The sequence below is a fragment of the Diuraphis noxia genome, unplaced genomic scaffold (genome assembly GCF_037042655.1).
Source record: "Diuraphis noxia isolate RWA-SAM2 unplaced genomic scaffold, SU_Dnox_SAM2 contig0002, whole genome shotgun sequence".
NCBI classification, from domain to species: Eukaryota; Metazoa; Arthropoda; class Insecta; order Hemiptera; family Aphididae; genus Diuraphis; species Diuraphis noxia.
Window position 1 is genome coordinate 41,289,696 of NW_028301712.1, and position 16,189 is coordinate 41,305,884.

The 16,189-nt window shown below is 29.1% G+C and overlaps 1 protein-coding gene across 2 annotated transcripts in view; it reads right to left on the minus strand.

Annotated features, from left to right (window-relative positions):
* LOC107165574 (protein kinase C iota type) overlaps positions 1-16,189 on the minus strand; it is a 25,929-nt gene continuing 9,740 nt past the window's right edge. For both annotated transcript variants that reach the window (XM_015513875.2, XM_089218746.1), the window contains exon 12: positions 1-2,203. In XM_015513875.2, the coding sequence (XP_015369361.1) occupies positions 2,116-2,203 (88 nt within the window). In that variant the 3' untranslated portion in view covers positions 1-2,115. The remainder of the gene's footprint in view (positions 2,204-16,189) is intronic.

The following is a 16,189-nucleotide window of genomic DNA, read 5'->3' on the forward strand; positions in this document are numbered from 1 at the left end:
AAAAAATAATAAGTTTTATAATATTCCTAAATAAGATAGCAACCGTATAAGTATAGTATATTATATATAATAGTAGTAGTATAATAACTTTCAGAATCGTTTTATATAATTTAATTTTTTATCATTCAGAATAATACTATATATTAATACGAGTACAATGAGGTACATATACTTATATATATATATATATATTATTATATATATATAAATCTAGATATCATAACAATATTTAATATCTGTTAAAATTTGCAATACCAATCAACATTTTAATCAAATATAATAATAATTTTCGTAAGAATTTAAAATAATTATATCATATTATATTCACAATAATAACGTGCAAACAATTTTTTTCTTAAATAAAAACAACGAACATCTGTGTGTGAGGATACAGTTCAACTATATATATATATATTAAATGGTATTGTTTATACGTCCATCCGTAAATAATAATATAATATAATATAATAGTAATAATTGATGTATGACAAAAATTCACTACGATTGGCCGGATAGTCAAGAAAAATACTTATGTAAATAATACTAAATATCGAGTAAAATAAAATAATAATACAAAAGTAATACTATTAATAATATTCTCTTGTATAAGAACTTAAAAATAACGTACTAAAAAGTTAGGTTAACATTAATAAAAATGCACGTGCGTTAATGATTAAAAATATCAAATGCATTGTATTAATACAATAATAATATAATATGTGAGTGCGATACCTATGTATAAAATATTTATTATTTATATAAATTGTAAATTTAAATAAGGAATGTAATTAGATCATCTAATATATTATTATTATTGTTATTATTATTACTATTAATCATTGAGCATTGTAGGGTACCAATTTGCATAATATTATGCACAGTACCGATCAAAACGCGTCGTCGTGCGTAACAAAAAAAAAATTAGAGCCCAATTATTCGTCGTCAATTTTGATTTATGAATTTCGCGGCGGTGCAGGAAGATGGATTATCACAATTCTTACCGAACGACGACGATAATGAATGGATATAATAATTTATATAAAATCAAAAATTAAGGAGAGGAAGCGAAAAGATTATTTCATTCCCCCCTCTCTCTCTCAATCTTTGTGTATCATATAAATCACGATCCACTACGGCGGTGAAGATCAGTCAATATTATTAGTGTGTGGATGGGTCGGGTGTAGGAGATAGAGCCAGAAATTGTTACACAATACTTGTGCATATCAATGAAATTCTTCTGTGGACAAAGGTCTAGGTAAGCGTATACGAAGGGGTACATTACGTTTCTCCCAACGAGTAAAAACATAATAATACTAATAAATAGTAATAATAATAATAGTAGTAGTAGTAGTAGTAATAATAAAAATGTTAGTACAAGCTACACGGTCCATTAAATCGACGAGTTAATTTTTTTGTCTGGCCGTCGACGGCGAATGAGTTGGTGGGTAGGTGGATGAGGTGGGTGTGAAAACTCATGTTATTTTGTCGTCATCAGTAGACAAATGATAAGGATGTTTGAGCATATATCAAATATGCGTGTTAAGACGAACGAGGTTTATGGTAAAAAGTTGAATCCAATACACACACGAGATGCGGCAACATATTATATAATATACACCTTGTATATAAATATAATGTAACATATTAATATGTATATTATATTTTTTGTATATAATGGAAAATAAAGCGAGTAATATATTTATCGAAGAGGAACTAAAAAGTTTTAGAATTTGGTTTTGAAAACGAATTAAAGTACTTCCAAACCGAAAATATGATGATAAATCGTCGGAATAAGTTGAGCCATTGAAAACCGTCGACGCCGGCGACGGACACGCGCGAGAAACTATATATAATAATCAAATAATTAAATATTTATAATAATAATATGTAAAATAAATATGGCCGTCGTCAGCGGAATTGTAATATTAAAATAATCACATTTTTTTTTTATGGAAGGGGGAGTAATTATCGGAGCGGTAAGCAAAACCATCCCCTAGACGGCGGCCTGCCGTTGTCTGGGGGCGAGTCGATCGTCGTCGAACAGGGACAGTCAGCTTCGTGATGGTAATGCTGCATATTGTGGGGTGCGGCGTAATCGTCGCAGTCCTCCTCGTGTCACACGTTGTCCTCTTGCGACATCAGCAACGGGTTCACGTATTCAAAACCCTCGAATTCAGACTGATCGATTTTTTCAATGACACGTCTGAAAAAATTCAAAAATAAACGCAATTATTCACGATTCAATTTGTTCGAGTCGATGACATATTATACCTTATCATATATATTTTTTTATTATTATGAATACATTATATATATAATATACTATAATATATATGTTGATTTTTATTTTATATAAAGTTATTCAATGTCAGGAAAGTTTTTGTGGCTCAGCTACAAATAGGTAGTAATTATTATCATTAATTTACGTAATTAACTTAAGTTAGTTAAGTGAAAAGCAACATAGGAATGTATTTGATAAGTTATCAAACAATAAATTCAACTTTCAAAGTTTGAAATTAAAATTGTTATAACAGAAATAACTAAGTGAATAACTCGGTAAAAATAATTTTAAATATTATATGAACTTTATGACATGTATGCGTATACATACAATAAATTTTAATTTCTAGTTTAAATAACTTATTCAATGTATATTGTATATAATATATGTGTAAATTTAGGTTATTCACGCCACCACTGTTTGATTACAAACAACAAGAATTGTATACTTTGAATAACTTCGCTGTTTAAAAATTAGGTTGATATACACATAAAAATTATTTATTTATCAACAGTTAACATTAATATAAGCTTGAGATTAAAACACATTTTATTGTATTTCTTGTATGAACAACTTAACTATACAATAATTATAAATAGTATATTATTATGTACATAACATATTATAAACAAATTTAGATTTCACGACCTTTTCAATTTTTGTACAAAATGTTAATGTTACTATATTACTTTGAATAAATAAACACTTTTCTTTATTTAAAAAATTTACCTCGTGTGTACATACCTATTATAAAAAAAGGGATTATTAAACAACTATTCCAAGTAACAAAATCAACATTTTTTTAACTATCAAAAAACTAGCTCTTGTAACACAAGCAATATCTGGTAGCCACATTTAAGGTTACAATGAATTGTCAAAAAAATTTAATGGTCCAGAAAAGAAAGACACAAATATTATTTTCTTTATCGAGATAAATGCATAAAATTATTGTCTACAATAAAATAAGGATTAACATTATATAAGATATCCAAAAAACCCAAGAAGATAAACTGGTAATGCACACACTATTAAATTATTAAACCTATCTGAAATATAAAATTAAGAATATTTTTAATTATAGCTATATAATTGGCTGAAAAAGCATTACTAAGAGAAAGAGGTTGGTACCAAGTGTGGAGTAAACAATTTTTAGTTCTTATTAACTATTTAAATGTTTTTAACGTCGACTTATTCGTATTTATATACAGGGTGATTCTTTTATCAAACAACACTCATTATTTAAAAAAGTATTGACTTTTTTCAATTTTTTTTTTTTTCAAAATTGTAGATTTACACTCTTCTTGAATTGTTTATTATTTTTATATTTTTCGCCCTTATATTTATTATATACACCACCATCAACTTTTGATTTTCAAATGGTAACCTATACTTCAAATTTCATAAATTAATAAAGCTATTTTTTTAATTAATTATTACGTTAAAATTTTGAATTTAGCGCTAGTAGTTTATGAGTTATAGGTATTTAAAGTTTAGATTGGCAGAGTGGAGTGGTACGGGGTTACCCCGCAAAATGTTTGTCCACTACTCCGCTTGTCTAAACTTTAAATACTTATAACTCATAAACTACTAGTCCTAAATTCGATTTTTATGTATCAAAATTTTTAGAAAAATATTCTGCTTTGGAATATGAAATTAAAAAACTATGTTGCCATTCAAAAAAGTAAAAAACTTAAAAAATGATAAGGATAAAAAATATTTAAAAATATAATTTTTTAATAAAAGCGTTGGTTTTTTAACAACTTGAAACTATGTAAAACAATATTTTGAAAAAAGTCAATACTTTTATAAATAATGAGTGTTGTTTGATAAACGAATCACCCTGTATACAAACCCTACATGCTTATATATTTTAAATGTAGGTTTTGACATTTTCAAGTTTGAACTGTATTTTTGTCCGGTCCTAATAACTTAAAAACATTAAGGTTTATCACGAACGCAACGGAATCATAAGAAGATATTCCCAGATACGATTTATTTAAAAAAAAATGTATTAAAAAATAGTCCAAGTTTTTAAAGTGTTTTTTACATTATTACCACACTCGTATATTATGGGTTTATAAATTTTATACATGTACCTACATCAAATATTTACCATAATCATAAACCTGTAAATGCCTACAACAATAATAGCAAACCACACAATTTTATTATTAAATCAGTTAAACGAAACCGAATTGTGCTACAGATGCATAAATAAGAGTTTAAAACGAAATTAGAATACTATACGTGATGACGGTCGTTCAAAACCCACAAAAGTGATACAACCATCATCTATAAATTTAATTCGAATGTTACAATAAGTGTTTGCGATTTATGCACAGTAGTATAGGCTACCGAAGGGCGTTAGGTAGTAAATATAACAACGATTCTCAGATTAAAAGCGCAAGCAGAAGCAACACCTCGGTGGCAGGAGACTATTAAAATTAGAACTAGTCTCGTCGTAGTAACGGCGGTTGAAGGTTTTTTTTATTTATCACAGAACAATGAATATTTAATTGGCAGATCTTGTGGAGCACGTAGTCCATATATAATATTATATGGGTATATCATATTATATTTAAATTATAATGAATAATTGTGAATTCTAGTGTACTTGGAACGATGAGTGGCGTTGTGCTTTTTTTCGTCTATAATATACACCGTGATTAAATCTTGTAAACCCCAATTCAGTTTCCTTGTCACGCCAATCCCCGAAAAAATAAAATGTGAAGAGGACAACTTGAGCTCGAATGGTAATCGAAAAACTTCCCTTTATTTTTTTCTCGCGTTTTTCAGTGTACATTGAACATAAGAATGACTATATACTGTGCGTGTCTGTACCCTATGGCCAGAGGGTTGATGGATCGTAAAATTTCTCGCGTTTTTAAGGTAATGCACAGTCATAAAAATGCGCTGTTCATCTCCTAAATAGTAATAATAATAAGGGAGCATCATACTGTCTCTTCAAACTCTTCACAGCGAATAACGTACAACGTAGTATATACGAGTATAGAAGTTAAACCTCCCTCTTCCTTCAACTCAAAAAGATTTTACGACTATATTTATTTTTTCAACTCTTCGTCCTTTTTGGACCATTCAATGGCGCTAGCTATATATATAATATATATACTGTCACGCACACGATCGTAAAACCAGATCCAAACTAAAAAAATTCAACGAGATTTTTCGTTACTGTTGGGAAGGATATCACTATTATTACTGAATAATAATAATGAAAAAAATCTAACCCTAGTACTAAAGATAATCTACAATAAGGAAGAACCAATTTAAAAATATATCCCCCATAATATGCTGTACATTATATGGCATTATACCTACTACAATATAGTATGTAGCAGGACTAGTTCCAAGAAATAGTATTAGGCGTTTTAACTGTTTAGAGGTGTAAACTTTGATGTGTTGCTGTTTATTAGCTTTGTCGTTGCAGAACTCGGCTCCTACTCATGACGAATAACAATAGTTAATTTACTATTTATTATGAGTGTACACACTCATAGATACTGTGCGTTCGGGGGCGTGTACCTACCTACCTATGTGGGATTGGGGGTGTACCCAATACGATATTTTATCAATGTTATTATACATGGTACAAAAATTCTGGAATTCTTGACTCTGGTGCATAAGTACGGCGGGGGCCCAAGATTATTTTTAGAGAACGCGAATATTTGCAGATAATCCGTCAGATTTTGGCTCAAAGCCCCGGAAAATACGTTCAGTTATGACTTATACTAATATACAACGACACCGAGTCAAATATTTATTATATATGTTATTTTACACATGTATATACTATATAGATTTTTACTGCTTGCATATGTTATTTCCAACGCCCCTGGGATTCGTCTCTATAAATAAAGCACCAGACACACGCGCAACAAGCAATCACACACACACACATATACAAGCATTTCGGACCGCGGAGAGCGTGAGATGTCGCCAAAACGTGTTGACCGGTGTGCATATAATATATTATACAGTATACATGACACGATACATACACGCTTGTCTCTCATATACTATGTATAACAACAATATTTTAGTGGACACGCATCATCATCATCGCCATTGCAAGCGGCGGCGGACAAATGGCCCTCCTCTCCTTTAGAATATATAAGCGTACATATTTTTCATTCTCTGAATGTTTTTTTTTCGTTTGCCCGCGCGTCTATCACGATATGCTAATTCGGATGCTAAATGAGCCGTAGACAAAACTGTTATAATATATATTATAGAGAAGGGTTCGACGGGCGGAGAAGACCGCCGAGGAGAACCGGAGAACTAACAGGAGAAAAACACGCGATGAGCGTGAAGGAGAAAAGAAACGGAGAATAAAAAAAAAGCAGCACAAAGATAATGTTCCAATAGGTAGGTGTCAAACGGAGGGAATGCCAACAGGGTTATCTCACGCCCCGGGGGGATGCGCCTAATGGAAATGGACAGCAATAATAGCGAGGACAATACGACTAAGAAAAATTTGAATAATTGCGCGTGTCCTGACAAATTACACGACGTGTCCCTTTGACCTTCGTAAACCGTTACACTAAAATATTGATACACAAACGCGCATACACCCGGGTGGTCGGTTTTCAATTTGTAATTTAAAAACCGTAAATATGTCAAAACGGTAGCTCGTGACAATTGGGGAACAGACTAAAATAATATGTTCATAGCTGGCTCGGCCGTGATTACTCAATCTCGATCTGTATACATACACACATAAGTATTTATACAATACTGCACGAAACCAGGATAAAATGCAAGTGCATTGGGGAAACTAGGATATATAGTAAAACAATTAGTTTACTAGATCTGATTGTATAAAATACGAATTACAAATATAATATTATAACACATTGGTAATTTTTTTCTACTAACTTTGCCTATCTATTTTATAAACTACAAGTTGTTGATAATTATACAGCCAAGTAAAATAATATTATATTTAAAAAAAGTGGACGGCGCAGCGGTGTTGTTAGTATACTAAACATAGTGAAGTAGGTTTAAATATTAAAAGGCAGTTAAAATTAAAATGTATTTATTTATAAAAATTTCCGTTTGCAAAATGATGAACAGTGTTGTTTATAGTGACACGCCACAATTCTATACATAAATATAATATTATATATTTGTTCCAAACTCAGCATAGAAAATAGAATCTAACTTTACACGTTATAATAATATAATTTTACAATTGTCGGCAATCCACAAAGATGAAAATAATGAGTAATTTGTGTTTTCATGCAATGGTAGGAAATAATACAGTTAAGCGAAAACAGTAAATTTAATTTCGAATAACTATAAATACAATATCACATAATAACGTATATACCAAGAATAATAATATTGACAAAACCAAACGAAAACAAGAACATTAGTATGGCACGAGCACAAGAACAACGCTCTATAAAGCGTGAGGGGGTTGTGTCTGTATGTGTGTTTAAGTGCTGCAGTAAACGAATTATTAATTCTTTGTCCCCCGCGCTTTCAGTAGGAAAAGGGTGGTATGATTTCTGCTTGAAGTGAGTAGGTACAATTCAATTGTTTGTAAAATGTAAATTCATTCTAAACTATGAATTCAATTTTGAAAAATTGAATATATAATAAGATATAAATATATAATCATAATGTTTAACCTTTTACAAATTAAAGAATTAAATTGTATGAGTAAATAAATGTAAATGTTCAATGTAAATACATTGAAGATATCAACGAACTGACGGTAAAAAAATAATTGTACTTTATCATAAAATTATTGATCAAGATGTTTGATAAAAATTATATTTTTTTTTTGTTTTTGTTTCTTTCCTTTTTATATAAATACTAAGAAACTATACTTTTACGCCAAATACCTCTTAAAAAAAAAAATTGTTAAAATCTTAAATCTTGTAAACCTACCATAATATTTATTGTAACTATGTATGGCCATGTAGCTGCAGAGTTTATTTGATCAATAAAAAAAAATTATATTTAGTTTGAAACAGACGTTAAAAAATAATTTTTATTTTTATTATATTATAAAGGCAAATGTTAAATATTATTACAATTAATTTTTTACTTTCTTTAATTACATCTTATGTATATATTTAACATTATTTAACATTTATTTATTATTATAATACCCTTATAGTTTCGGGCAGAATTTACATGCATGAAATTACATGTAATTTAATATATACAAGACTGTGTATAGACCTGGGAAAACGATTTACTACACAATCGTATTATATAGAGGAGAAATTATTAAATAAAAAAATTCATACATTATACTATTACATAAGAGTTAATCTTGTACATAAGTGTTATTGTAATTTTCGAGTCATGACTTGAACTTCACATAGGAGTTGATGAGAGATTAGATGACTCAAAATAACCCCTTCTTCCTCTCAATAAAAATGTATTCTTCATACCAAATTACCAAATTAAAAATATTATATTTTGCGAGGATCTAGTCCTATGACTCTATGAGATAATTTTCACGTTTCATATCCACGAATGGTAAAACACATTACATGCAGCGGAGGGGCGGGGTAACAATACTATATTAAACCTTGTATATTAAAATGTCCCTAAATATGAGAAGCCTAAAATTTTCGGCAAAATATTAATGGTAATACATAACAAATAGTGTACGAGTGTACCACGGCGCTGTTATTATAACGAAGGCGCCGGATCGGAGCCGAGAGCTATTTGCTGTCTTGTACACGCTGCATATTATAATACATGGCAAACGTGGACGATTTCCGAGGCGCGGAGATGACTATCGGATCCCTAAATCGTCGCCGGAGACAAGAAGGCAAAAGGAGATCATACGTTTTTCATATGTTATTTTATTGTCGTCGTCATAATGCATTATTATACAACGGGGAGATTGGCCCCGTACGGAATCAAAAAAATAATACCACAATATAATACGGTTTCGTATATTATATCATGCATCTTCTTCGTAATCGTTTGGCAATCGTCCCGTGAGTTTATGCGCGGCCGAATTTTTCCGATTTTTTGGCACGAAGAATCGCAAGATTCCTCTCCTCTCTTCCCCAGGCCTTTGTCCACAACAACGAGCAAATACAGCCGAGAAAACCTAACATACGCGCTGGATTTATTATTTGTTTATTCTCTATGTAGGTACAGTGTACACTCAATTCTCGTGGCGACATGTGTGTGTCATTCCATTGTATCTTGTACCTATATTTGAGAATAAATAAATTGAACGTGTTTTAGGTGTGGGTTAGAACTACTCGAGCAGTCGAACTATATAAATATTATAATTATGCTAATTAATGATTCACGTTTTTTTTCATAAAATAGAGAACCTTCTGAGTTCAACTGCAGTAGCGATATGTATTATTTATTAATTGATACTTAATACAGATCAACCACTTACATGTAAGAGTTTATATAATTTTCTATTAAAAAATCAGAAATTAAATTTATAAGGATATCTATATTTTACTTTGGACGGTCACAAGATGAACGGCGGGACTAAATTGAGTAAATTATATTATTATTGCTATAAAAAAGTTTCACGGTATGTAGGTATAATATCACACTTGCCACGGTATATAATTATATTATTTTTTGTTCTTACGAATTAACGCACAATAATTGCTTGAAAAAATATACACAGACTCAATACGTAATCATAAACATTACAATAACGTCTCTTCCGCTTTTACCGGATACCCGGCACTAGCGTGTCGATTAAGTATAAGGATGAGACGTTATGACGTTGTTTAGTTATGAAGATGATGTCGTCGCATAGTTATTTTCGTTTTTTACATCATCAAAATGTGGCGGCAATAATTTAGAATCGCGAATGTAAATACAATTTTTTTAAACGATATAAATCAAAAGCAAGAGATGTTGCCTATTGGATTAAATAATAACGATATTTCAATAGATCGTGCAGTGTGGAAGTGAATTATATACGAACTTAAGAGGAGTTAAGGGGAAAAAACAGATTTAATTTATAGACCACTCAGTCAAGTATAGGCATGCATGTATGTTTGATTTTACGACTCTTGTGTGGTTCCAATAAAATATTTTTAATTGGCACTCGACGATGTGTTCTGAATAGACCAATAACCGAAAATCTCGCTAGAAAGATGAAAACGCGTATATATAAAACTAGGGACGTGGAGCATAATTTACAGGATTCTATAATAATACAAAATATATATATACTATAGTATAGAATATTTCTCCATTTTCTTCAATTAGTGCATGCAAATGTCACTAAATCGATTTCATTGTTAAACGAATTAAAATAATTAGTTTAATACGTATATTTTATCATTAATACTATATTCAACGTAATATAATAACAGAAATGGAACAACGAGTTATACTAAATTACTACATTTATATAATGAATTTATTATTCATTATTACAAAGTAATAAATAACATTAGCTGTCAAAAATTGTGATGTCTTAAGAATCTAAATTAATGGAGATAACTCATATTATTGTTAAACAATAATTCATCATCGTTCTCAACTGCCGGGATAAATAAATTCATTATTTGAGATATTATGCGATTTTAAATATAATCTGTGTAGGATAGTTCTACTGCCTATGATAAAAACTAATATATTTTCCACAAGGATTTTCTCTCTCTCTCTTATTTTCTTTTATTTTACTGACTGGCCAAATGCTTATAAAATTAAACTTTTCGGTTAACTTGTAAAAGGTAGAAACATGTATGTGGAATCATGAATTAAATTTTCAATTTTTAGATATAAGGAGAATATTTTTTAGGTTCTAAATGTATTGATTTTACAATGATGTGTGTTTTTTTTTTTGTTTTTGTGTTTTTGTATAGCATAACTAGTCAAAATAATGCTTCAATTTCAAACTTTGGGGGTGGTTTCCGATTGAGTGAATGTCCTTGGTGCATTATAGAGGTCAAAAGTAAACATTTTCCAACAGTTTTCAAAAAAATCGAGAAAAACAAAAAAGAAGTGATAGAAAAACGGGAATTTTTACGCAAAACCAGTTTTTGACCAAATCGATTTTTTTATATGGTTGTAATTCAAAAATTATTATCACTGTAAATACTTGAAATTTTCACCAAATGTTTATGTTAGTGTTATCTATATATAGTTTAATTTTCAAACATTTTTGACTTTTTTTGAATTATTAATAGACCACTGAAATTTTCAATTTTTCTAAGAATTTTTTTTGAAGTGTCGGTAAAAAAATTTTGGATGACCAAAAAAACTTGAAAATTTAATACAAGGTTCCTTATGAGTTGCTCTTATTGTAGCTAAAAATAATTAAAAATCGTTAGTCACAATTTTTTTTAAAAGCGTTTATAGTTCAAAGTTTTACGAAATCTGTCGAAAACGCGAAAATTTGCAAGTTAAAAAATCAAAAATCATAAAATTGTTTGTGTTAATAACTAAGGATTAAAAATACAACACTAAGTTTTTCTTCAATTAGCTATAGAGAAAACTCGAAGGATCATTATAGGAAAAATTTTAAGTGCGTTTGAATTTTAAATTTTTACGAAATAGCGTAACGATAACGATTTATCCTCAAACGATTTAAAATATTTGTTATTATTCAAAAAGTATAAGTCGCAGATACTTGAACATTTTACAAGTTATTTAGATTGGCATTTTCTTTCCATGATAAATTTTCAAAATATTTTGACTTTTTTGAGATATTTATACACAACTGAAATTTTCAATTTTTCTGAAAACTTTTTTTTGAAGTGTTGATAAAAATTTTTTGGCACAATCAAAATACTTGAAAATTTAATATAAAGTTCCTCATAAGTTATTCTTATAGTGATTAAAAAATTATAAGAATACATAGGCACAATTTTTTTTAATTAGCATTTGAAGTTAAAATATTGACAAAAATTCGTCAAAACCATGAATATTTGCAAATTATTTTGTAGTTAAAAATGCATATAAATTGTTTGTATTTGTATCTAAGGTTAAAAAATTCAACACTAAGTTTTCCATAACTTTTGCTTCAAATAGGTATAGAGAAAATTTGAAGCGTCATTATAGGAAAAATGTTTTGAGTATTTGAGTTTTAAATTTTTATGAAATCGCGTAATAATAACGATTTACCCTCAAACCAGGTTTATGATAATAAAAGGTATTATGAATTATGATAACTACAATGTTTTTGGAAAAATTAATTAACCATGCCTTATTCATCAAAATGCGTCCTAATTGAAAAATAAAATATTTGTTTCAAAATAGAATATATGACAATATTTAAATATAATATAATATCCTGGACTGACAAATCATCTCTGTTCAAAATCGTTTTTCGTATACAATGATACCTATCATTGCATTCAAATTTAACCTGCCCTAGTCAGAGGTTCACCTCCCACCCTAATGTAGAGTAGAGCGACACCCACTTATCCGCTTTTTTTTTATAATTTCTAATTAACAATAATTTGCGAGTTTTTGTGATTTTGACTAATCTTACCAACATTCAAACTTCATAAAAGAAAATTAATGTAAATTTACGCTCAACTGTGTTTTTTTTACAATTACCTAGTAACAATAGTTACGAGGATCTTGTATTTACATTTTCAAATATTTTGACTAAGCAAAAAATTATTCATCCTTAAAATTTGGGTTTAAACGATGGTATACAATATACTAAATTGGCAATTGCAACTTATACTTTATTATGCCATCGTTGTGGGATGATCTGAGTTTCGTACTTTTTTTTGGTGTCAATTAACTCAGTCCTACGACGAAAATACATGATACAAGTAATTTACTCGGATGTTCTTGGGATTTAAGACATTAAAAGCGCACCACGCTTTGTAATTCATGCAGCGTAGAAAGACACGAATTGTCGATATCGGTAAGCTTCGGATAAAGTACAATGTCACGGAACGCAAATAATAACATCGCACATAGAAATCTTTCGGCAGTGGCATAGATTTTTCTACTCCTCTCCGAACCCAAACGAAAATAAATAAAACAGGGAAACGAGTGCTTTAAATAAAAGAAGAAAAAATTAAATAAATGCACCCGCCAATGGAAATAAATATTTGGAAATCCGTACTTGTGCACGTATATATTATATTATGGGCATAAGAACACGGCAGCGGTGAAGGGAGATGTTTTTTCAACAGCTTGACCTCAGGTGACCACCACGATGTTGAGAAAAGAGCTCTACGTAGTGAAGCAGCTGATCCTTTTTTTCTTTTGACCGAGGTAGCAATTAAAAAGAGTGCAGGAAACAGGAGACGTGTGAAACGGGACTGAAACAGGAGATTCTGTAGGGGAAGGGGGACAAGTAATTATAATAATTCCTCGTCAAAACAATGCAGAGGTATACCCTTATACATAGTCATGTGTTCCTTAGAACATAAAACTACCTCTGTTTGTTATTATTATTCCCCGTTTAGAGTCCTCGATCAGCTTAAATATCATGATATTGCAGGGTCACCCGTCGTAGTCGCTGCCGTCGCCGCCGTTATTTTAATAATAGCTCTTTTGTCGTGAATTCCAAACAAAACGTTTACGTTGTAAATAGGTACGAATAGAACAAGGTAATAACATTGACTGTATTACTATAGTGTGGTTAAGTGGACATGGAATATGATTGCCATTCATTTTATAACAAAAAATCACGCACTAACGGAGCAATTCGTCAACAATACTGAGTTCACATCAGTTTATTGTAATAGTTTTTTTTTTTATTTTTAAATATTACAAAACATGGTTAGACACTAGACAGAATACGTCATAGTGGTTGGACGTAAAGCAAAGTTTTCTACATAATTGTTATAAATTTGAGTTAAAGAATAAAAATAAAGATTAATTCATTAATTATATATTTAATCTATATACCTATATATAAATGGATGTTGGTCTGTTTGTCTGCCTTAATTAATAAGTTCAAAACTTATTGGACCGTTTCAATAAAACTTATAACAATAGATTCTTTGAAATTTAGAATGTGTTAAGCGTAACCCATTTTATTTGTTAAATCTCTTTAGTCTTTGGGGGCTTAAACATGAATTTAGGTTTTGGATCATGAAGAAAGATAATATTATATACTATTTGTTTATTCATAAGGTTGCCATTGGTAACAAATTATAATACAAAATATAATATAGTTAATAGGAATTTAAGTATTTAGTAACAATATTATTGATATACAATAATTATAAAATTCCATAGAGACAATAATCTCAAAAACTAGAAACGTCACGAAATTTTCAATATCGGGATTAGTGTTTATAATTTTCAACTAATAGATCTATAGAAAGTTTTGTAGACAAAACGCTCACGATTCAAATAAAAATAAATTTTACACTGAGACCACAGTATAATAGTTATGATAAATTTAGTTTCTTTAATAGATTTAAAGAAAAAAGAAAAAACCTAGTACCTATGTTTATGTGCATTAACATTAAAACATATTATTCATATAACAAAATATAAAAATATAAAAATTAAAACATAGATCCATGGTTCACAAATTTAATACGCAAAAAAAACAATGCAATAGAGAGAATTTAAAAATAATAAATGTAGGTCAACTCCAAAAAATTTGAGGCAATAGTCAATTTATTGATTTATGGAAACTTTTTAACCAAAAGTAGTTGGTCCATATGCATTTAGGACGGAAATAAATTTATAATGTATATTGAACAAATACAGCAATGCCGTTAAACAGATTTAAAAAGGAAATCTTATATTATTGGCGATAATATAATACGTCGGAAAGATATATATTATAACTTTTGTCATACAAACCACTTATTTTTCATATTACCAGTATAGTTAAATGGAAAAATTCTATTATTTTGGAATGATAAACATAATTCAAATTTGACAGACAAATGAATATAAACCTTAAACCTAACTTTTTCGTTATTTATAAATATCGTGGAAAACTTTTTATGTATCCCCTATAATAACAAATATTATAACATTTAGTTTCTTTGTTATTGAAATTTGACATGTTTCATATTTTGATAATATTACAATAGTTTATTACTTAAATAAAAGATATAAGGGCTACTTAATATGCATATTGTAATTTTTTTTAAATTTAATAACAAAAGTATGCTTATATATTGTACAGATGTTTTATTATAATTAATTGATAACAATTATTTTATTTAACTTATGGAATTTTGCATATACATAAATATTTATAGTGAGGGTTAATAGAAATTTTTATACCACACTATAAAATACTGATCATGTTTAGTGGATCATCCTATAGATGAAAGATTGTAACAAATGTGTGTGAAAAATATTCAGAGTATTTAGACACCAGGTGTTACTGTGTTAGACAATAGTTACACTGTATTATTCACTAAATAAAATATGCTCTGGATTGTAATGTATCATTATTATTATTGTCCATGTTGTTATTATTAATCCTCTAAAACAAATTATACATCGTTGCATTCTAAAAATTATTTAGGACGGAGATTGAATTACTACGTAATAATTATAGGAGTATAGGGCCTTATAAAAACCATGAGATTATTGCCATAAATTCGTTAAAATTCAGGGGGGGACCCCAAATCAGTAAAGTTACAAATTCTCTATTAAATCTATTACTTCTCTCCCAGAGTCAAGTTGCTTGTATAAGGCATTTTTAAAATGCATTGAATATAATACATTTATAATAAAGTCGTAATAATATTAATATAAAAGCCACATACTTAACATAAACAAAAGTAAGTATCACTGATAAACATTTACATTTTATGTTTTGCTAAAAATGTGTTTGTAACGATAAATGTTGTAAATGTAAAAATTCCTCAGTTATTGACGTCTATATATTTTACCGGTTTGATTAGAAAATTATGTTTAATACATTTATGATAGTGTGAACGACATTATTCAAGAACGTTTTCAGTGTATATGCGATTAATCTTC